Below are 24,231 nucleotides of genomic sequence, written 5' to 3' on the forward strand. Positions count from 1 at the left end.
TTGTGTATATGCGCGTGCATGTGCACGGCGCGGGACGGAACGTGCGCGTTCGCGCACCCAAATCTGCCTTCAAAAGCTCGTAACAGTTTCTTGTCCTCATTCCTCCGTGTCAGATAACTATAAGTCTCCAACCCTGGACGCATCCTTCGATGCAAATTCCAGGGCGAGACCTTAAAAGTGCATTTGCATTAGTGCAAGTTCTGACCGCAAGGAAATGTGCTACTGTACTAGTGCTCAGGTCATGCATTGCAATCACACGCATATGTAGAGAGAGACACCACGCACACCGACGCACTTCTGTAGTGAATAGTAGTGATTGTTGTACTCAAAAAACTTACGTTTTATGAGGAATTGTGTGACTCACTCGACTGACTGTAGACACGATGAAGAGACACTCACTGACTGCTGCAGGCACGCACGAGTCACGAGGGTCTACCACACACTTTCCTCGTGACTCTCTCTGACTGTTGATGTAAGGGCACACCAGGCGCGGTGACGTGCACATACAGCATGGGGAAATGGCCAATCACCACTCAATGGCTTAACATAAGCCACATGTGATTGGCCACACTTAGAAAACATCCACCACCCAAGCGCGACACCAGTGCTGAAGTCTCCGCGGTGTCTCAGCCAATCCTGGCGCAGCGCTACCAGCACCACTGCGCCAGGATTGGCTAAAGAGCAGGCTTAATACTGCCCATTGTGAGACCCGGGGGACCCGGGTCCCTACCTGTTTAAGTGCTGTAGGGGAGAAGGAGGAGGAAAGGTACTACTGGGTGTGCGCATGCGTGGGTCAGTCGTGAAAATGACTAGTTCAAAAATGCGCACACACAAGTGCCTGCTGCGCGCAGCGCTACCTATTTCTGCTCAGATGGCTGCACTCGCTGTCACTCATTGCCGCAGCCCCGCCCCCACACCTTCCGCGATTCCGATGCTGTCGGGCTTGTCCCAGTACAGCTGGCTCTCTCTGCCGCAAACTGCGAGTGCGCTCAGGATAATTTATTCTTGAAGCTATTTTACTTCCTAATTGCAGCGTGGTGTCCATGGCTAAGTGGGGCAACGCCCCAACGCCCCTAATGGACGCACCGCCACTGGCGTAAGCAGTGTTCTGAATGAGCTCAGATCTAGCCCCAGAGAGGCCAAAGAGTGAATGTGTGGTGGCTACATTTGCTCCAGTTATTGAGCTCCCAGTAAAATAAGTGGGGGGACGCCGTCCACCCGCGTGGTACCCCGACTCGAGCCCTGTTACATTCTCTCCTTACAACAAGAGCCTTGACCACCAGGATAACCGAGTGGCTACAGAGATAGAATTATGTAGGGATGGTCCAAAGCAAGGGACAATATTAGTTAAGAGAGGCACACAACAATGTAAGGCCCAAAACAAATCGAGTAGAAGAAGCGAAGGAAGCTGCTAGATGAGAGACAGAGACCGAGGAAAAAAGAAAGCAGTTGGTGCCACACAGCGCTAAAAACAAACACAGAAAGGCATTGGCAAAGCCAATAAGTCTAGCTTTAATACATCAATACACCTAAGCACTGACATTCACAAATGAACAAATGATGTTTACATGCATGGCACGCACAAATATTTATCGTAATAAAGGCTGTATTATTGGTTAGGTCAATATCTAGAAAAAAAGTAGCAAAAAAGAAATGCTTTCTTTATAGAATGTGTTCAGGAGATTAAAAAAAACTGAATGTGACAAACAGTGTGATGTTCGAGTGTACTTTTCAGACACAAAATAGTCCTTTATGCATTTCAAAGGAAGCACTTCCTGAAACAAGGAATGATATGACAAAAAGCCAATACCATGAGGTGAGAGACTAACGATCTCTTGTTATACCCAAAGAAAACTGTGTACATTTTAGGAGCTGGTACCAATACATCATTCACTCAGCCGAGTTGTCAAGACAGGCCTAAGAAAATTAGGAGGGGATAATAGAAAGAAATCAAATTGCCTATGGGAAAGTCCTGCACAAGGGTGCAGAGAGAACATCGGAACAACCGTGAGCACAGACGATTTTATATTGTAAAGTGCAGGCACCGAGTGTGGGAAGATCACCAATGAAGGACAAAGGAGCAGGGATATTCTTGCACTGAAATGACCGAGTACCTGAAAAAAAGTTACCAGAATAACCTATAATAATGCATACTTAAGTACTGCAGTCTACAGCAAATGTAATCCAACTCTCAACATCAAAATACTTTGAGTGCTTTCCATAAAATTCAAAATGTAAGGAGTGAGACTTTACTAAGATGGTGACAAAGACTTTGCCCGGGGCCCGAGGGATAGTTTGGATCAATTCATCACTAAAAGACTAAAGGAAATTTAAACCCCGTATTAATCCAGTCGAAAAATCCAAACATGTCAGATTATATCGACTGAAATCTAAAAAACTGCAAATTAAACGTATACCACGAATTACCCGTTTTCTTTTTGTTTCTATTTATGGTTCATGCATATGTTTCTATAATATCAATAACAAGCACTGCCAAAGCCAAAAGGTTTCGCCTTTGGGGCCAACAGGCTTCAGACAATATTTCCAGATGCTGTGAATCTTCAGCAAAAAGATTTGTGGGCGTACATGTGCACGTGTATGCGTCATTATGTATGTGCCCACCTACTGAACAACAAGGACACCATTTTTTTTGTTTTAGTTAACCAATCCAAGATGGCAGATATCACATGCTGCAGTATATAAAAACATAGATTTTCAATTACGCTAAAACGCATTTCAGCAAGAGGACTGGCCTAGCAACAAATATGATCTTTTTAAGATTAGAATAAGTTTACTCACAAATAAAAGCTTTCAAATCACAAACACATTTCTTTCGTTAAGTATTGCTTTGCCTTACAAATTCATTATTAAGACACATCTAAGAATGGATGAAAACAACTACTCGCAGAGATGGGAGATGAGGCCTCAGAAGGGTTAGCAAAAGAAAAACGGATGACTCACAAGAAACCTCAGACAGCTGGAGAACGAGACAAAGAGCATGATAAACTCTTTTCTTCAGATATACACAGGTGTTGTGAGGGAAATGAGGACATTAAATTTAGTGAGGTTGCACTAAAATTCAGTAGGCCGCTGCAAAGCTAGGAGGCAATGCCTTAGTCTATACTACTATACTATATACTATACTATACTATTATAAAGAGAGAACACAAACCTTTGAGCCAGGTAAACTCGAAAAGTACACCACCAATCAAAACACCCAAGACATCTTTGAAAACCTCAGGGCAAGCAGAAGGACATAGGCTATTAAAAATAAAAAAGATACGTTGTTTAAAAAATTTCGAAATAAAAATAAAGTAGTCCCTTGCAAGTAGCGCCGGCCGCGACGTCTGCGTGATGACATCATATGCGTTTGCGCTCCCTGGCAACACTTCCGGAAATGGCGCCGATGATCGCGACCTGCTGGGAGGACTGCCGCGGCCCTGCTTGCTGCTGGGCGAAATGGCTGCTTGTGCTGGCGAGGCGCATAGAGAGTGGCGGCCTGTGCGGGCGGGGCGCCTGGAGAGTGGCGGCCTGTGCGGGTGAGGCGCCTGGAGAGTGGCAGCCTGTGCGGGTGGGGCGCCTGGAGCGGGACCGGCGGCTGAGGTAAGGATCAGGCACACCGGGACACGGGCGGGAGGGGGCCGGGACGGGAGGGGGCCGGGCCGGGCCGGGGCGTGAGGGGGCCGGGAGCAGAAGTGCACGCAAGCCTCAAATGCTGCCCCCAGCCCCTTTCTGCCCCAGGCAACGCTGGGGCGGGCTGCTAGTATGTCATAAAGAGACTCCAAGTCACAAGTGGTACAGAATGTGGCAGCCTGATTCCTGTTAAAAAGCACTTAAACAGCTACACTGGTTGCCTATCGGAGCCAGAGTCAGGTTTAAAACGCGCTGCAAAGCAAGCAGAGCCATTAATAACACTGGGCCTGAAAAGCTGAGGAATCTGATATCTAGGAACGCCCCAACTAGACAACTCAGATCCTCAAAACAACAGCTCCTTAAGACAACCAGAATTAAAAGGGCTAGATGGGGCGGCAGATATTTTGCCCATCTGATACCCAAGTTGTGGAATGCCCTTCCACTTGAAATCCGAGATGCATCCAACGAAACCTCTTTCAGAAAAAAAAAAATTCAGAAAACCTGGCTATTTCCTCACTAACTATGCGGTGGCTCAGCTCTTCACTAGTAGAATCCTCCTTAGCGCTGGGAGGCCCTTGGGCAGCCATGTGCTTTACAAATACAACAAACAAACAACTAAAAATGCCTCCATAAGGCATTTCAATGAACTGGACTCTGCTGTTGAGGTGTTTTAGTAGCGGTCCTCATATTTGTTTTAGTCAGGCTTGAATAACATTTATGTAAGAGAATGGGGATATAGCAGTATGCATGAGGGACAGAATCCCCTCACCCCCTTAACCCCTTCGAAGCTAATGACGAGCTGGGCTCGTCATGGCGCTTACCTGCCGTGCGCGGATGACAAGGCCAGCTCGTCATGAATAATGGTTATTTTGGTGCTTCAGCGCAGAACGGGCAAAACGCATGTTATTCCAGAAAAGATTTTAACAGGTGCAGTTTATCAAACCCGATAAAGAACATACACCATGGTATTATTATTATTATTTATCAGGTGTGCTAAAAAGCACCCACACTCGCAATCAGGGCCTTAGTGTGCATTTATCCTTGGTGGATGTAGGATACACATAAGAATGAAGCTCAAGCTGTCAACTACAGATGAAAATCAAAGGCCTATCTAGTCATCAAGACACACTATCTTCTCTGATCTGATATTAAGAAGCAGGAGTGATCCTTCATTAAGATTGCTTTCCTCTATCTCATCCCATCTGTCATATTACGTAAGTATTCGTTAAACTTAATGCTGTTCGGAAAATTATGTGGTGTTTTTGCAAAATTCTTTGAGAACATATGCAAGTGAACTTTCTTTTTTGTACAAAAGGAAAATATGTACATATTAGGATAGGAAGGCATGGTTTCATTTTCATTTTTAATGTATTAGTACAAGATTGTACATGAGACTGAGGTTTCCATAAATAGGCTATACTGATCAGTGTCTGTGAATAATGTGTTTGCAATCAAAGGAGGGGCAGGGTGATTGCTACTTCCCTCCAGAGACAGTTCTTACTTTTCTTAAAGAAGCGCAGACCACAAAGTTAATGGGCTTTAGGTACTGGAGGTAGATACCAATTTTTAATAATTGCATTGTTTGGCACTCATTTCAAAGTTCTACAATAGTAATGAAAGAAAATACATCCACATTGTTTGCTCTAGATAATATAAAACCAGTCGCATAAAAGATCAAAAGTAAAAAAAGATAACCCAAAGAGAAAGCGAGTACAGTGCAATAGATGCGATATACAGGGTTCAACCTGCATGTTAAAGATGCATGTCTGTGTGGTATGCAGTGAGCATCAAAAGAGAAAAGTGCTGAATAGCATAACACATAATTTTCAGCAATATTCGGAACCTCTAAAGGGTGTGTACTGCCTTTAGATGGGTGAGAGAGCACTCAAATGTTAACAGCCCACAAAAGACCTACATTCATCTCCTCAGATCAAAAACAGTAGACATGGAATAATTCGCAAATCTAAATGAGTCATTTAACCTCCATGTAGAACATCACGTTTAATTTTTAGCTTATAAATAGCTAAGAACAGCAACAAGTCAAAAGTTCTAAAAAATCATTCATATTTCTCAATGTTCTTTTAATAAGCTGAGGATCCGGCCCAAAGAAGGATTCAACATATCCAAAGAGGCATTAAATCAATCACTGGCCAATACAAGTGGCTATTTTCTAGTGCTAAGATCTGAAGTTTTCAACAATTCTTCTGCTGAAGGGGGGGGGGGGGAATCATAACTGCTCCAATCTGAACTTGTATTATTAGGGGCAAAGTCTTCTCGAAGCTCCACCCAAGATATAATCAGAGGTGCCGTCATTTCTATGGAGTATGAAAACAAAATAACTGCCAGTACTGCTCATATTATTTTATCGAAGACACAAGGAGCTGAGTGTACTACTTCCAAAATTTTTCAAAAAGCTTTTTCAAAAAAATTGAAAAAAGCATTTTGAAAAATTTTGGAAGTAGAAAATAAATTTCTTCATACAAACATTAGTTGTTGACTGAATGTTTGGTCTACGGAGTTGTGAAAGGTACACTCAGCTCCTTGTGTCTTCGATAAAATAATATGAGCAGTACTGGCAGTTATTTTGTTTTCATACTCTTGTACGCGTAGCCTTTCTGCGCTCAAGCCGAACCCTCTTTTGTTTCAAGGTCATTTCTATGGAGAGCATGCAGGATCACCACCAATATTTCTGTCTTAGTGCAGTTCGGACCCACGTTATTTTGATGCATCCAATTCACCAAAACAATTCAACTTGGTGGAGAATTGGTCCTATTGAGTCAGATGGAGACAACAGATCTATCATTCTGAAAGTTATCAATAACTTTTTTTTTTAAAAACACCTCAACCCATATCAATAATTGCTCAGAGATATCTAGTAATCTCCTATGCTAAATGGTGCCAACAAGTCAACCAGGATCAGCATAGCCATTAAACTGTCATACATTTACCAAAACTTATTTGGCGACACGTTTTGAACACAACCCCCGGCTGAACAAAATGAAAATAATGTACTCTTCTATTATAAATTCAGGATCTCTCATTCTTGGGGTTGGACAATTTACCTAATCTAGCAAGAGTTCCCAAAATCCATGTGTAGGTCACATACTTAAATCCAGAGGGCAGCCACTTGTTGGGGATTGTGTCAGGGAATGCAATTACATCTTTGCTTTTATAGCACTTTGTACCAATTTGGCTTAGATTCTCATGATGTTTTTGTTTTACAGCAAGTTATCCAACAATTTAATATCTCTTTCCATATAACAGTAGTAGGTCTCATAGAGCAGTGATATTAACTTCCATCTGCCAAATGACTTTACCCAATGTCAAAATGCTGAAATGACAATAAAGGTAAACATATTCACTGCTAAAAAAAAGATAGTATTAGAAATCAACTAGGAGTAGGACAGATTGTTTAGACAAGCCAATCTTGATGTATTTTTCTTGCCTTTCATATACGCCGTCAGATGATTTTAGTGGCTTGTCCACCACTAACTGACTTAATACCATGACAGCCTATGGCACTCTTTATCAACTGGCAACATGACACCTCCGCCCACTATAGATGGAGCAGTACCTTTCACTGTCAGCAAGTGGACTGAAATCAGCAGCATGGTGGCAAAGGTTTCTGGGGTACCTAAACCGTCAGTACAATCTTTAGAGTGCTCCATCTACAAAAAATTGCGTTAGTTATAAAAACTGAATACAGCATATTGGTTATGAAATTACAACACCTCCACTAATTTAATCTTTTGGAAAAATAATTCTCAAGGAAGGTTATATTATTAGTAATTTTGATTTGGCCCAGCAGCAAATACTATTTGTGGAAATATTTATCTAAAAGGACAGGCAAGTTCCCACAACAAAATTGATGGCTCCGTGTTAATATCAATGTAAGAAAAAGACACAAGTCCTCACTTTAGTAGTTTAAAAGCCACTACTACCACACAAGTAGGTGACATGCTAAAATAATGTTAAAGTGACAAGTAGCAAAACCAAATTTCTGGTATTGTCTCGGTATCAGTTAGACTTTAATAATCCAAAACAAAATTAGTCGAAGAAAACGCCCTGAACCGGCCGCAAAAAACCCCCAAAAAACATTGCAACCCACTCAACTAATGGGTCTTCGCATGCACAGTGTCTGCTGCTTCATAAAACAATATTGTGATTTAACGTAATTTCTTGTGCACCACAAACAAAAAAATAATTTGCATCTAAGCACTCCCATAAAGGGAGTAAACCAACCCCCCCCCCCAAGATCATATAATTTTGTCAAGTGAGGAAGCCTAGATTCAGACACTTTTCATGATGAAGTTCTAAACATAATCAATACACCACAATGTCTCCTTTCAACACTCTTCACATTTGTTTACCTAAATCGTTCAGTGTGTGAGGAAGAGTGCAGGTCTGCAGACAGGGTTTGATTGGGATCAAAAATAGGCCCGGGCACACTAAAAAAAGTGACCCACATTTGCGGATTGCAACTTTTTGAAAAACACTGCTTCAGTGTTTTTAGTATTATGAAAAAGAGGGGGATGGTTTCTCTAGAAGAGGTATGTTTTCTTAACTTCACTGAGAAAAAAAAATACAAATGTTGGCAGACCTTTCGTGCACAGATTAGTTCACAATGGTGAACCACACATGAACATAAGTGAGGCCGCTCCTGTTCAGCCCCCCACCCCCAGTTCTATCGGCATACATTAATGGGCCGTCCCAGGGAGAGACTGGGGAGGACACCTCCACCCTGTTGGTAACAGCAGGGTAATAGAGGCTCATCTGGCTCAGAAAAGGCCGCTCACGCCCCCACTGGGCCGCTGGCGTCATCTGAACAGCACAGTCACAGCCTAAATCTGCCAACATGGTGGCAAAAAAAAGCAGCCCACAGCTGCAACTCAGATACCAGCCCATTGCCTATTGCCTGCCTTACTAATCCAAACCGGTCTGTAGATGCTGTTCACTGTGCAATAATTTATGACGTTTTTAAAGTACTCCATTTGTTTTAACCTATGACTTGGTCACATCTCTCTTCAACATGGAAATGGACTTTCTGATGAGTATTTAAAATGGAGTATTACTATTCATCATATAACAGACGACCTTGCTAGAAATCCTTTTAAAGAGGTGGGATAGAACGTACTAGACTTTTGCCATAAAAACATATTAGCCTTACTAAATATACGTCTGCCATGAACTACTACCACTGTGAGTGACAGTATTCTGCTCTTTCACAAGAAGCACATAAGCACACAAAGTAGCTCCTTTCAGTGCCAAGGACTATGATGGCAATGTATTTTAGGGCAGTAAAAAAAGTGTTTTAAAAAAAATAATATAAGCGATGGCCCAGCAGCTCCCACAACCTTTTATAAAAACCATAGCAAAAGAAAACAAGAATTGACAAACCTAAAGGCTGACAGTCCACACCAGATCTGTAACATTATTAAATACACGTTATAGCAAAATTTTAAATACGTATCGTAGAAGCATTTTTTATGATTAAAAAGTTCCTTAGTGAGGATCCAGAATGCTGTAGGATACGTAATAGAGATCTCAAGATCCTCATTGGTGGGAGTAACTCCTACTTTTTAGGTCGAGCCAAACAGCACGTATGCGCTATGAGGCATGATGTATCTCCTCTTTTGGCTTAGCCTTAGACCCAAGCCCACCGCTTTCCATTTGTTCCTTCGTACGCCTTTATAAACTGCTTTTTATTTGTGAAAAGTTGTTCTTTGTCCCGCCTTTGGGTACGTTTCACTTTAGTGGCAACTGCCTCGGTTACATGTCCCCGTACTTTTGGATTTATCTATCATTTGTTCATTGTACTCTTTTTTTTCTTCTTTATTGAATGGTCCAGCACAGTTTCTTGCTTGCCCGTGGTCGGTCTCGTTCCAGTCCCACACCATTCTTTTTTAGGTCGAGGCTAGACGTGCAATCAATGCGAAGCATTGATTGCTGTCTGCTCGACAACTATTGTCACCCGTTTCTGGGACTGTAGACACGAGTCAGACGCGCGCTTTTTCATTGTCAGTTTTGACCACGGGAGCGCGCTGCTGGCTGCTTGCTGTGAGCGCGGTGTCACTTTCGCTTTCATCAGTTTCGTTAGCTCGAGCCAAGACGTGCAAGCAATGCGAAACACAGCCAGCCCCCACCCCCCTGCACACACACAGACACGCACACACACAGACAAGCACGCATACACACGCCGCCACCCCCTAGCCCCCCTGCACACACACACAGACACACACCCCCGCCCCATGCACCGGGAGATCCGCTCTGAGCACGACACTCTGGGCAGGCGGCATCAAACCCACCCTGCTGTGGATAGTAGTTACAAGCGTGGTGGAGGGGACACAGGGAGGCTGGTCAACCGAGAATACACCAGAGCTGCACTTACTCTACACTATCGTTTCCTAAGGCCACACCAAGTCAGTATCTCCCTCGCAAGCCTTTATCGCTGAATCTGGGCGAGCGAGCTCAAACCACTCCCCCCGCCGCAGCCAGCCCCTTTCTTCCATGTGAAGGCCGGGCTGCTGGCTGCGAGGCCTGGCGGTGGAGGGAGCGGGAGGGCGCGCAGGGGCCGGAGGGTTCCAGCAGCAGCAGCACCGAGGCGAAGCATCCTACCTGTGCCAAGACATCGCCGGGTCCGCGGAGCGCCCGGGGGCGCCGATCAGGAGGCTCCCAGACTGCGGCAGGCTCCGACGGCCTCCAGGGGGCCAGCCGTCCCAGACTGGCACGGACACCCGCGTCGGGGCACGGAGAAGGGGCTAAAAATAGAGTTTTGAGCGAGGGCTGATCACGAGGCAAAGTTTAGCAGAAAGCAGTTTCCGCCACACAGCAGAGACGCATGGCCGAGGCACGTCGGGAGGGGGCGGCACCGTGAGTCAGCACATCCCGCCCCTCGGGGAAGGCCGACAAGGGGCTCCGCAAGGGTGGGCGGGCACACAAAGCAAGGGATCCTGCGGCGGGGGCTGCACAATGGGGGCAGCGAGGGATGAGCGTGAATGCAAAGCAGGCCTGGGCTCCACCACCGCCAGGCAGCAGGCGGCGAGGCTGCACCTCACATATATATATATATATATATATATATACACCCCCCCCCCCCCACACACACACCCCCCCACACTCTCACAGCAAGGTTGAAGGGTCTGATCACTGCCGGTCTAGTCAACTCCTTACACTTTAAACGTTGCTAAATTCCCCCAAATGGCTTAAGTAAAGATAATACTAAATGGCAGTGCAGCTTTTATGTGTTTCACGGAGCATACCACTTTTTAGGTGTCTTTCTGTCTGCCTCGATGGTTGTGTTTTTTTTTCCAGAAGAGCGCTGTGCATGTTGATTAGACTAGCCATTTACATTGTCCTTTGTAAATTTGGACCTACAAGTCCCAGCATGCCCTTTGCTATTGGCTGATAATCCACGACGGGCTGAAACCAGTCTCGTGATACGGAGCCAGTTAACAGCTTTGATAACAGACAATTGTCCACGTGGTGGCCGCTGCTTTTGACACGAGGCCACCATTAAAACAAGAGTCCATGTTATCAGCAGTTAGTTATCAAATGCAGTGGTCTCTCATCTTGCCAGCGAACTGCCCTGGTAACTCCTATGCTAATATTACCAGTCAATAATCTGTGCCGGGGCCTCTGCCTCGGTGTCAGGTTCCAGCTGTGGTATTATTAGCAGTCAATCTACGCCATGGCCGCTGCCTAGCGTCAGTTCAACACATATTAAATTACAAATGCCATCGGTGTCACATTTGCGAAAGTTAAAACTATTGGCATTGTAAATGACAAAGCTATTAATTTCGCAATTTTCAAAACAAACACATAAATAAAATATTTGTCATTTACAATACCAATAGCTCAAACTTTCCTAATGCGAGACCTATTGCATTGCAAATGCTTGTTATAAGTAGGTGGCATAGGAAGGCTCTCCTCTTGCACAGCTGCTCCTTCTGCCTTTTGATTTGGAACAAATAGTAATGTTTACGATGGTTTCGTATTTTTAAATGAAAATACTGCTTTCATCTTTGGAATTGTATTTTACACGGAGTTTCAATCATTATTAATAAATATAAAACATAAATTTCCCAGAGCGAACATTTGTGTTAGCCATTGCACCGCTTTGACGCTTCCTCCTGGTACAACGTGCGATACCCCTCCTCCCATCTAGGCATTGCAGCCTCAGGGTTCCTTTTGGTTTTCCAAAGCAACAAAAGGTACTGAAGTCTTTGTTGTTCTTGTTAATGGTGGGATCTGCGCACTGGGACTTTTTCTCCCTACTGCCATCTCTGCTTTGGACATCAGTGCTAGGGTATTCAACACAAAGGAGCAGAAGGGGAGTACTTCGATTGCATAATTCGCACCCACATACATTGTATGCAGTACAAAGCCACACTTACATCAAGCGTTGTTGTGTTGTTACATGTTTGGTTTCTACTGATAAGACCCCTCAGGACTACAGGGCTTAATTTATAAACAACCACAGCTTTTCAAAGCTTGCTGTCTTGAAAACACTTTTGGGGCTATTAGTCTTGGCGTCTGCTTAACATCCTGTGATTCTGACGTATCAAGTAATCTTCCCTAGCCTTAAAAAGAAAATGAACAGGACTGTGTGTAATGTAACTGGTGCTCATGTATAGCACTCCAACACCTTTAGGTCGAGCTTGCGCTATATAAAACTGCAAAAATAAATGATTTGCTGATGTTTCTCTGACCGTCTTCATTCATTAAGCACCTTAGAAAGTGTAAGCTACTTTCCTTTTCATTTAGCACTCTATCAGAGTGCACGTGTTTTCTTGCCCTCTTCTCTACCATATGCTGCTTCCCACTTAACGCTCCCATCCCCACGTGCTTTCCAGGTTGTTCTTCCATCCCTCCACGTTTTTTTCCAACAAAAAAAACCCTGCCATTGATTCCCAGCTCAACACTGTGCACATCAATGGCATTTACTTTCTCCTGCCAACTTCCAGCTTCTCCTTTCCCTTACCTCTCTGGTTGCTCATATTTTTTATAACATTTTTAGGAAGGCTGTTAGAAATGGGATTTCTGGTAGGCTAGGGGAGTTACACTCCTAAAATAACCCCTGCTCATGCCCTTGGTAACTTGCCACGAGCAGTCAGGTTATCTTAGAAGCAGTGTGTAAAGCATTTGCACATAACCCACAGTAACACAGTGTAAGCACTACAAAAGGGCACCACACCAGTATAGAAAAATATCCAATATTTTTATACAATTAAAACAAGACCAAAAACGACAAAAATCCCCAATACTATATGTAAAACAAAGTCTGTAGTTATCAAAGTGAGTTTCAAACAAAGTTCCTCGATGTCGATAGCGCTGTCCGGGGCTACCACGGCATCGCAAACAACAAATCTAACAGTTCTGGCTGGTGGCAGGCCAGCTATGGTGTCAGGAAGACCTGCAAACAGTACCTGTGAGAAATGCAGGGCCATGAGGCCCTTAAAGTCACTCGCGTTGCAGGTCGAGCTCCTCTCTGATGGAATCAGGAGTGCTGGTGTCTGCAGGCGTCGGCTGCTGCGGTGCGAAGTGCAGCATGCGATGCCCCCAGATCGCAGTGCGAACAGCGACTTGGTGGCAGCGGATGGAGCAGTCTGTAAGACAAGGGTCACGGTGCGAGATGAAGACGGTGCTAGCAGGTCACGGTGCAAGCATTGACGTCGTAGTTGCTGAAGCACTGTCGTCAACTGACGAACAGGAGTCGATGGTGCCGGCGTCGGTGGGCCAAGGCTGTGGTGCGGGATGAGCGCGGTGCTTTGTGTGACTTACGAGCGGTGCCCTTGAACCACAGTGCAAGCAGTGACGTCGATTTCGGCGTGGAGTGGCGGCGTCAGGGAGGCCAAGCTGCCTCATTAAGCGAGGCGGTGCGGAGTGCGGTGCCAACAGGTCGCGGTGCTAGCAGCAGCTCGGTGGCAGCGTCGACAGGTGTAGGTGAGACCAAGGTTGCGGTGCCCTCTGCAGTGCCTTCAGGACACGGGAGGTGCGAGCAGTAGCTCGGTGGCAGCGTCGACAGGTGTCGGTGAGACCAAGGTTGCGGTGCCCTCTGCAGTGCCTTCAGGACACGGGAGTCGGCAGCGGCGTCGTCGAGTTGCTTACCCTCTGATACAGCACAAAACACACATCCCCAGTGCTGAGGGCACAAGAGCTTGAAGTCTCTGCTGTTCCTGAGACTTAGTGAACAGGGGACAAGCTCTACTTCAAGCCCTTGGAGAGACTCACAAATTAGGTTGCAGAAAGTCCAGTCCAGGCCTTTCACTGTCCAAGACAGAAGCAGCCACTGCAGGTCAGCCCTGCAAAGCGCACAGCAAAGTGGTAGTTCCTCCTCACAGCTTCTCCAGCTCTTCTTCTTGGCAGTCCTCTTGATCCAGAGGAGTTCTAAAGTTCAGGGTTCTGGGCCTCAGTATGTGTACACAAAAATCCTTTGATCTGGCAGGCAGAGGGTGTCTGCACCCAGCAGAACCAGTACGGCATTCTCTGGTGTGATTTCCTTGCAGGAGGTGGAGACGGCATTGTTAGAAGCAGACCAGGCCCTTTGAGGTGCAAGGAAATCTCCTCCCCCTTGCCCCATCGCAGTTCAGGTCTATTCAGCCCTTTCCTGACCTACCTAGACTATCTGGAGCCCCTCTGGCTCCCCAGTCTTCTGTCATCCAAAACCAAGACAGGCAATCCACATTCCAGCAGAGGCACAGGGGACGACTGAGCAAGAAAATACCTAATTATTAAAAGTGGTATTTTCAAACACAGAATGTAAAAATCACCTTCACTAAAAGATGCATCTTTAGATTCCGAGTTCTGGCATCCTGGGCCAGTTACGTTTATAGGATGTTATAAACAAACCTCCCATTCTCTCTTACGGGGAACCGGTAGCCTTGCAATAGTGAAAAACGAAATTGGCTGTAATTCATTATCGGGACATGCCACACACACCCGGGTATGTCCTACCTTTCACATACACTGCGGCCTGCCCACAGGTGTACCTTGGGGTGCCTGACATGTAAGAAAAGGGAAGGTTAGGGATTGGCAAGTGTGCACACTGGCCAAGTCGACAGTTACAAACTGTGCACAGACTATGCAATGGCAGGTGTGCTGTACCTTTTCAGGGCTACTCGCGTGGGTGGCACAATCAGTGCTGCAGCCCACGGGTAGCTTTTGATTCACAGGCCCTGGCACACCCAGTGCACTTTACTAGGGACTAACAGGTAAATCAATTATCCAATTGTGGAAACACCAATCCATAACACAATTGTCACAGAGAGCACCTCCACTTTACCACTGATCAGCAGTGCGAAAAGTGCGCAGAAACATTACGCCAGCAAAAACTACAAGGAACTGGGAGGTCAGAAAGCAAAAGCTCAGGGGAAACAAATAAAAGATGCCAAGTCTAACAAAGGCCGACAGCTACAATTTCCTTTCTGAACACACACTTTAAGGAAACTTTTATTATTCTTTTTTCACCCAGCACCAAGGGCTTTGAAATCTTGACAACATGGTCACTGCAAGGTAACACATGAGCATGTGTCATCTTGCAAGGGGCCCTCTACCTACAGGCATACAAATACATAATTGCATTTATTTTTGTTTTTAACAATGCTGAACAGCGTTGTCACAAATCACTGGCAAAGCCAAATTGCGAGACCTATTGGCTTTGCCAATGCTTCTTTCCTTTGTAGTTTTGTCATGCTGAAAGCAAAACAAGAACAGAACAGAAAATAAAACAAGCTCCGGTACAGCCAATGGGCCTGATGTTGGCAGCTTGTTCAATTTTGTCACCATTTTTGTAAACTTTTAATGTTGGGTGAGCCACCATCCCAATGTCAATAGGAAAAAGAAGACAAACAAATGAATGAAGAGAGCTGGCCGTAAGCCCCCATACATGCCAACATTTTATAACATGAAAGTGGGAGTGTCACGCAATTTTAGGTGGGAGACAGCGAAATAAAACCCATTTTGGCTATTATAAATCGGGCGTCTCCGGTCTGAATCGTTGCCATGTACGAGACCTAGTGATATTATATCACTTCAGTAAATTCACAAGGTCTTTGATAACTTCAGACCGAATACAAATAAAAACACAGAGCTGAGAGAATATCCCACATCTGACTTTAGGTAAAACACAGCTGTTAAACTGTAAAAGTTAAAACGAGGGTCCTTTCGCAGGAAAATAATGGTTCAACTGAGCCTCTCCATTAAAGTTCACGAAACTGAAGCATTTCTAATAATATTGAAACCTTATCACAATCAGCGGATTCTAACGAATGGTTGCTCAGCAGAGGCAGTAACATACAATCAATAGTCGTTGTGCTGAGGGATCACCATGGAAAATATATTTTTACTATAAGGGTCAACATAAACACTGGCAATTATTTCCATGTTTGTATTAGTGCCTTTTGTGGCATGGTCCCTTGAAAGAATGAACACGCTTCATTATACATCGAAGAGAGTGGCGTCAAACTAGTAAACAATATAACATATTACCCTTCTCAAGCTTATTTTGTTTGAAACTGAAAAGCACATCATTGGGCACGTTATCCTTTTCTTAGTCCCTAGCAGGAGAGTGCAGAACGCATAACGCCATATCAAACAATTTTCGCGGACAGGTCCCTTTAAATGGATTCATTTACATCTTCAACGCAGCACCAGTGCTGATCCCCATTCCCGTTTATTTCAGTTACGCGCAGCCCCTGTACAACTTAATAGCAGTAAAACGAAAGCTATTCTAATTACCACTCACCTAACTTGGGTACTGCAACCGTAGAAGTTGTTTGTTGGTAACTAACTTGCCTTGCATGTTGTCACTTTCTCCTTGCTTCCCCCGCAGCCATTCACAGACGATGTGTCCTTGCTGGATCAGCTGAATAGCGAAGGTATGGTAGATTTATTTGTCGCCTTCTCTGATTGGTCAATAACGGAGTTTGCATGCACTGCGAGCTCCGTGGAGGGGACCAATTGAGATGAAATCCGGAAGTCAGGAAGTAATGGCCGTGCAGATGCTAGACAAGGAATTCATCTTGAACAGCGCCCCCGTGAGCCAATAGTGAGTTTGCACTACTTGACATCTGAAACTTTGCCAACAAAACCCAACCATTTGCAACGCAATAGGTCTCTCATTTACGAGAGTTATGTGGCATGGTGAATAGATAGGGATAAGAGCTGCATTGAATAGATTGAAGGAAAGATAGAGAGGTATGTAGCCATTTTAAACTAAATAAACATTAACAATTAAAACCATATTGCCTCTCAAAAAATATGTATTAATCAGTGCTTAATTTGTAAAATATGAAGTGCAGGTGCTCAAATGTTTGTCGGAGGCCACACCTACTTTTCTCTGACTCCACCCACTTCCTCTACTGGCGCCACCCACTTACTATCTTAGCTCCATCCACATCTTCAACTGGCACTGCTAAAAGTCAGAGGTAATATCCGAATTTCAGCAAGGGAGCTTTCCTCATAGTAAGGTTTTGATAGGAGGTTCCCTTGCCCTGGGAACATTTTGAAAAAAGTGCATTTAAACCTGAGAAGCCATCTGAAGTTTTTAGAAGTAAAATGACTCCACCATTGCAGGAGACTGTCTTTCAGACCACCTCCAATTCAGTGAGGCGCCTATTTAAACCTTTTGTTTTTACTGTTGAGTTTACAGGTTGTGCATTTGCTTCTGCTTCTATTTGGCAGTATGAAGCTCTGAAATTCACAGCCCAGAGCTACTTTGATGAGGTACAGGCAGATTGGCTGGATACCAGGAGGCCAAAAAAAGAATTGGCTTTCAGAAAACAGGTGAACAAGTGGTGGAACAGCCTGACTGAAGGGCAACAGACGGTGGTAGGCATTATAGCAGCAAATGTCTTAATATTCTGTCTCTGGAAAGTGCCGTCCATGCAGCACACAATGATTAAATTCTTCTCTTCTAACCCGGACTCAAAAACTCTTTCCCTTTCGATGATTCTGTCAACATTCAGTCATTTCTCCCTGTTTCACATGGCAGCAAATATGTATGTGTTGTAGAGTTTTTCTTCAAATATAGTATCCATATTGGGAAGTGAGCAGTTCGTGGCAGTTTATTTGTCAGCGCAGGTGTTCTCAAGTTTTGCCAGCTACCTTGCTAAAACGGCCACAGGACGATTTGGTCCATCACTTGGTGCGTCGGGGGCCATTATGACAGTCTTTGCAGCAGTATGTACAAAGATGCCAGAAGCTAAACTAGCAAAAACTCTTCTTCCTATGTTCACGTTCACAGCTGGAAGTGCGTTGAAGGCTATCATCATTGCACCGGATACCGCAGGTTTAATTCTTGGTTGGAGGATATTTGATCATGCAGCACATCTCGGCGGAGCTATTTTTGGAATATGGTACGTGATCTATGGACATGAGCTGATCTGGAAGAACAGAGAACCACTTGTGAAAATGTGGCATGAATGGAGGACTAAAACCCCAGGAAAATGAGACTTTTAGCGTTGTCATTGTAATTTGTCACATTTTTCTTGTATTTTGAGGGGTATAACCTGCTGTACAGAACAAATTGGACTTCCTGCTTGTATGTATGTGTAAATTAATGTAATAAACTCTTGGGCTCAAGATTTCACCATTGCCAAACCCTTAAAACCAAATGTACTTTTTAATATTTGACAGTGGTGGCTGTTATCATTATGCAGTATTACATGACTGCACTTTCAAATTACATCACGCAGCAATCCGCATTAATCTTGTGCACTAGGCTAACCCAGACCATGTGAACATACTGTGCACAAGTAACAAAATCAATCATCGCCCGATCCGATCACCGCTACTTTGATTGGCGGCTGGCTGGCTAGCTGGCCACTGGGCCACGATGACTCAGACTGTGCCGGCGGTGGTGAACGGGCCTCAGAGCCGCCTGAGCCAATGCGGGTATGCTGGGGTGTGGCGGGGCACCGTGGCAAGCAGTGAATGCACGCGCATTACAATGTGAAAAAATATGCGCATGCTGCTTGCCACGCACAGCCCCAACCCCACAGATTTTAGGAGCCTGCCATGAACCGAAATTGAATCTATCAGGGCAAGTATTGATCTATCCAGCCAGCCCGGGCCGGCCCACGCTGCAACAATAGCCTGCATGCACACTACTGGCAACATGATCATTTTGATGATCATCATCAAACACAAACCTCATCCTTATTATCAGAGTGACCCGTCTTCAACATAATGATACAAAAAGTACAGTTTAGGAAAACCAGTAGGCCACACCTGCGCAGCTCTATTTATTTTGTAATAAATCATGATTTGGCTGCCACCGGCCTATGCCGCCTACCCCAGGCCATCTTGATTAAACCAGTCATCCACCACCAGTCACCAATCAACATCATTATGATTTTAAAAAAACAATAATCCTGCCCTGCCTCACCTGCGCAGCTTATTTAAATACTGATGATTTGACCGCTGGCGCCGGCTTACCCCAGGCCCTCACGACGCGACCAGACCAGACGGTAGACCAATGCCAATCAACATAATAATAAAATATAAAAATAACAGTAATCACCGTCACGGCGCCCCCTGCGGCTTGCCAGGCCCTGCCCTGCCTCACCTGCGCAGCTTTAATTATAGGCCACCCCCCACCGGCATAACCCAGACCATGCCTCGCTCGCCCTCACAGCAGAGCTATGTACTGTCTACTCTGCAGCAGTAGTCTAGCCAACGGTACCTCACTCAGGCTCACATCGTCCAAGGAGCAGGTCCCGACCGACTTTGAAAGGCGGCGTTGAACACCACCAGCCAGTGGATACTCGGTGGTGCGGTGCAGGTATGCTGAGGCGGGCGTGCTGAGGCAAAATGAAAGCAGCAAATGCACGCGCACTCCAATCTGCGCACGCGTTGCTGCCTCTGCCGCGCATAGCCCCAACCCCCGCAGAGGAAGTGGACCCAGCCCAGGCAAAGCCCTGCCCAACCAACCAACAACTACTACAGTGTCCCGCCCACTCCACTGGGCCAGCAACACTGATCCGCGGCCGGCCGCCGGAAGTCTGAAGAGGAGGAGAAATTGAGCCACGTCACCATTCAGACAGAGTGTTTAGTCAACAATCAGTACGACGGGGTAACTAAAACTAAGTGACTTCAGCGTACAGCACGTACAGTACTACTACAGTAGCAGCACAGCACACACTCTCTCTGCCAGTGCCACACACGAGTCATTCCTGCATAAATCAATTACTGACGGGACGGCAGCTGCACTTAATGCAGCGTGACTGTGTAGACCCGGCCCTGATAATTAGGTGCAGGTGCTAAGCACCGGCAAGCTCCGGCTCAAATTAAGCCCTGTATAATAACAATATTATATTCCTAATGCCAGGCACTGTTAACATGTAAAAAGGAACAAAATATGAAGTAATATAAACTACACAAAATGTGCTGATTTATGCCACATAATTCACCTTTTATTAACACCTAAGTTATTAAAATTCTTCCAAACTTTTTTTGTTTTCTTAAACATAAATACAGATAGCTTGCAAACTGAAACAAATAAGTCATTTTGGGGACTTGATCCCAGTCTCTGGGGGAAGAACCACAGCCGGGAATTTTAGGTAATGTAGATTTTGGACCAATCAGCTGACCTTAGAATATCCTCCAATCTGGAGCCTCCCCAAAAAACTTTGGAAGCCATGACTCCCCTGGTGGAATGGGCCCCAAAGACAGAAACATCAATGCCAGCCAGGGACGTAACCCAACAAACCCAACGGGTCAGAGTGGCAGAAAAGACAGGATTATAAGGTTTGCTGAAAGAGATGAGAAGCTGAGAGTGAGAGGACGTTCTGAGATCAAAGGTCCGCTGTTCGTAGACTTTGAGGCATTGACCCACACACAATTTAGGTTGAGAAGGAAAATAGGGATAAAAACAGAATTCAAATTTGTTTTAGTCTGCTTGTTAATGTAAATCATCACCCCGGTAGGGGTAAATTGGCGAGAAGAAACATCCATCGCCTTGACATCAGAAACACGTTTGATAGAAACCAAGCACAACAGCATAGCAATTTTTGCTGAAAGCATTTTCAATTAAAGATCTGGATTATCTGGACAATCAGAGAAAAGTTTAAGGACTAAATTCACAACCCAAACCTTAGAGTACTTCGCCAACGAAGGTTTAGAGAATTTTACACCTTGTAACAGACGACAAATTAGGGGGTGTTCGCCCGCTGGATTGCCTTCAACTGGACAATGATTAAGGGAAATCGCTGATCTATGCAGGTTGACCGTTCTGTAGGACTTATCTGCACTGGCTTCAGAAGCCCAAACATTGATGATATAATTCAAAGGAGCTGAAAGGGATTGATACATTTTACCAAACACCAGCTTGCCCATAGAGTCCATGCAGACTTGTAGGCTTTAGTCGTTCCCGGAGCCCAATCCCTGCTGATGAAGAGAGAATCTTCTTGCGTTGGTTAGACCCGAAACTTCTGCGCGGACAGAACCAAATAATTGTCCAGAATGAGACTGCGCAGCTGATCCAATGGGTCTAGAAGGAGGTTGTTGCGAGTAGGAAGAATGACTGGGAAGTTCATCTCCAACAGAGATGGAAACTAGATCTGTGATTGCCAGAAGGGGACCACAATCACTAGAGAGGCCAATTGGTGTCTGGTCTGAGGGAAAACCCCGTTGATCATGACGAACGGAGAAAGGCATAATTGAGATGAGGAGACCAATCTTGTAGGAAAGCATCTGTTGCCAGGGCTAAAGGATCTGGGCGCCAACTGAAGAAAAGAGGAAGTTGGGAGTAGAGACGAATGGCAAACAGATCGATGTGAAAAGGGCCCCATTTTTGACACAGAGATAGGAAGACGGCAGGAAGAAACTTACTGCCGCTGGAATCTCGAAGATAGCGAGAGTGCCAGTCTGCTACAGAGTTGAGATCGCCCGGGAGATATTCTGCTCTGAGAGAGATCTAATTGAGAAGACAACATTTCCAGAGGCTTTTTGCTAACTCCGCAAGGGGTTTGGATTTTGTGCCACCTAGATGTTTTATGTAGCGGACCGCAGAAACATTGTCCATGCGAAGAAGAATAGAACAACGAACCTTGTCCTTTGCGAGACTCCTGATTGCAAAGGAGCCTGCCAGCATCTCTAAATAGTTTATGTGCAATCTCAACTCCTCGAGAGACCACGCACCTTCAGTCGATACTGTACCACAACGGGTGCCCCAACCCAACAGGTTTGCATCGGATTCTAACACAAGATCTGGGGCCGAAGCGAAGATTGTCCATCTGTTCCATGCATCTAAATGGTCTATCCACCATTGAAGCTCTAGACGAGACTCCTGGTCCAAAGAAATGAAATCAGAGTAAGCCAGGCCTTGACACAAATGTCGAAATTTTAGGCGCTGGAGGGTACGGTAGTGAAGAGGCCATGGAAAGATCGCCTGAATAGAGGCTGAGAACAGACCTACAAACCTTGTGACAGATCTAAGAGATACCAGAGAGGTTTTAAGAACATGGGAGATTTCGGACTTTAAAGCGGAGACTTTTGTTTGAGGAAGATGAAGAGAAGCAGTGGAAGAATCTACAAGGATACCTATGAAATCAATGCGTTGAGACCGAAGGAGCATGGATTTGTCTGGGTTGAGAAGGAAACCCAGGTCTAATAGAAGAGATCGAGTGATGCTCAAATGGGACAACAGAGTTTGTTTGTCCAAGTTCATAATCAAGATGTTGTGGAGATAGATAATTAATCGGATCCAGAGGGATCTCAGATATGTAACCACCGGCTTCATGATCTTTGTAAAGCACCATGGTGCTGACGATAGGCCGAAAGCAATGTAACAAAACCGATAGGTTACTCCCAGCCATTGGAATAGAATTTTTTGGTGTGATCTGTTTGAATTGGAATCTTGAGGTAGGCATCCTTTAAATCTATTTTGACCATCCAATCGTTTAAACAAAGAGAATCTCTGAGATGGAAAATGGTTTCCATTTTGAAATGACGATAAACCACAAATTGGTTGAATCACTTCAGATTTATCACAGGATGCGTTTTCTTGTTCTTTTTGCGAACCAACAAGAAGGAACTGAGAAACCCTGAGTGAACAATCTGAATTGCCTGTTTAAGGAGAAGGCAATGAACCTCTATTGAGACGAGCTCTGCCATGTCGGAAGAAAAAATGAGAGGAGGAGGGAAAACTGTTTGGAAAGGTGGAGCGTAGAACTCTGTAAGATAGCCCTGGATAGAGTTTAGAACCCAGGGATCTGAGGTCAGAGTTCACCATTTTTGAACGAATAGTCTTAAATGACCCCCAACTAGGGGAGGATCTGATGGACTTACCTTGTGGGAGATTGTTGCGGAAGTTCTTCTGTCCCCGACTTTTGAAACCTCGACCTCTTTGGGGCTAGAACTGGGGTTTGTAGTCTTGATAGTTGGAATTTGAAGGTCCTCTGGAGCCTTGATTCTGATAGGAACGGCCGGCATCGCAACTCCTGCCTCTGCCTGCCCATCCAAAAATCCGGGGAGAAAAATCTTTCTTGCTGGATTGTTGGGCTTTATCAAGAGAAGCAAAAATGGTGACAAACTTGCTTAAGTCTTTGACAAAAGAATCACCAAACAAAAGGCCATCGGTCTTAATACCAGGGTCAAGGGTAGCCAAATTAGCCACTTTGGGGTCAAGTTTATTAAGGAGACCTTTGCGGCATTCATGAATTGTAGTGGGATTGGCATTTCTAAAGGAATCAAAATGCTCATTGTACCCATAAGGAAATATCCTGAGGATCCAAATCTGGGCCATCCAAACAAGCGACTCTGCCAAGTCGAATATGTGAGCAAGGGGATCCACAACGTCCAACAACTTGTCTTCACAAGTGGACCAGGCTCTATCCACCCCTTTACAGGGATCCCTGCCAAACTTGGAGAAGAAAGATAATAAAGGCTGATCAATGGTCGGAGCGATTTTAATATTAGATGTCAGAGAAGGCTTAGGGCATTCTGACTACAGTTTGGACCATCTGAAACAGAGTTCCCTCCTTAGCAAGAGGCCTGGGAGGTACTACATCCTCAACCTTGCGCGAGTAAACCTCACTGACCATGTGTGACGCATCAGAAAAATAATTTTTAGAATTGAAGGGTACCAATTTCCTCTTTCTGCTATCCCCGTAGAATGAGCCAAAGCTTTGGACATTAGAGCCAGCATGGAATTTTCCATGTTTTTGGAAAAGCGCTTCATGGAAGCTTCCACTGTATTTGTTCAACAGAAGAATTAATAAAAACGTTCAAATTGTTTTTGAAGGCTTCCCCTTCATAATTTTGAATATCCGAGCCAGGAGAGCTGTCAATCTCCATAATAAAAATATGAGCTGAGGAAAAACAGGCGAAAAAAGGGTTAACTAAACCCAGAGCAAAGGTTGCCTATGGGCGTCAGAATGCAGGAAGGAAAACCACTCCCACTAGGGCGGGGCACAACCGGAGAAAAGGAGAACAGCTCCGGTGAAGAAAGCGAGGGAACAAGACAAGCAGTCCAGGTGGCAACAGCTCCCTGAAGGTGAGGCAAAAGCAGGACACAAGCGGCGAAACGCGCTAGAGCAATTACGGGCACCTGCAGGAGAGCGCGACCGGAAAGAGTCGGAAAGACTTGCGTTTGAAACG

General features: G+C 45.0%; 2 protein-coding genes across 5 annotated transcripts in view; one reads left to right on the forward strand and one right to left on the reverse strand.

The window, feature by feature from the left end:
* The window catches only part of MTFR1L (mitochondrial fission regulator 1 like), a 152,178-nt gene extending 135,647 nt beyond the window's left edge, over window positions 1-16,531 (reverse strand). Inside the window, exon 1 of one of the 4 annotated variants that reach the window (XM_086956410.1) lies at window positions 16,376-16,531. The gene's annotated coding sequence lies outside the window, so the exon portion shown is untranslated. The remainder of the gene's footprint in view (window positions 1-16,375) is intronic. The other 3 variants (XM_086956411.1, XM_086956413.1, XM_086956412.1) reach the window with 3 other exon arrangements.
* The window catches only part of LOC147731361 (presenilin-associated rhomboid-like protein, mitochondrial), a 58,122-nt gene extending 40,041 nt beyond the window's left edge, over window positions 1-18,081 (forward strand). The window contains exons 2-3 of the mRNA XM_086954186.1: window positions 17,145-17,554; window positions 17,705-18,081. Of these exons, the coding sequence (XP_086810312.1) occupies window positions 17,145-17,554; window positions 17,705-18,081 (787 nt within the window). The remainder of the gene's footprint in view (window positions 1-17,144; window positions 17,555-17,704) is intronic.
* Window positions 18,082-24,231: the final 6,150 nt, after the last annotated feature.

The sequence above is a fragment of the Lissotriton vulgaris genome, chromosome 2_1 (genome assembly GCF_964263255.1).
Source record: "Lissotriton vulgaris chromosome 2_1, aLisVul1.2, whole genome shotgun sequence".
NCBI lineage: Eukaryota > Metazoa > Chordata > Amphibia > Caudata > Salamandridae > Lissotriton > Lissotriton vulgaris.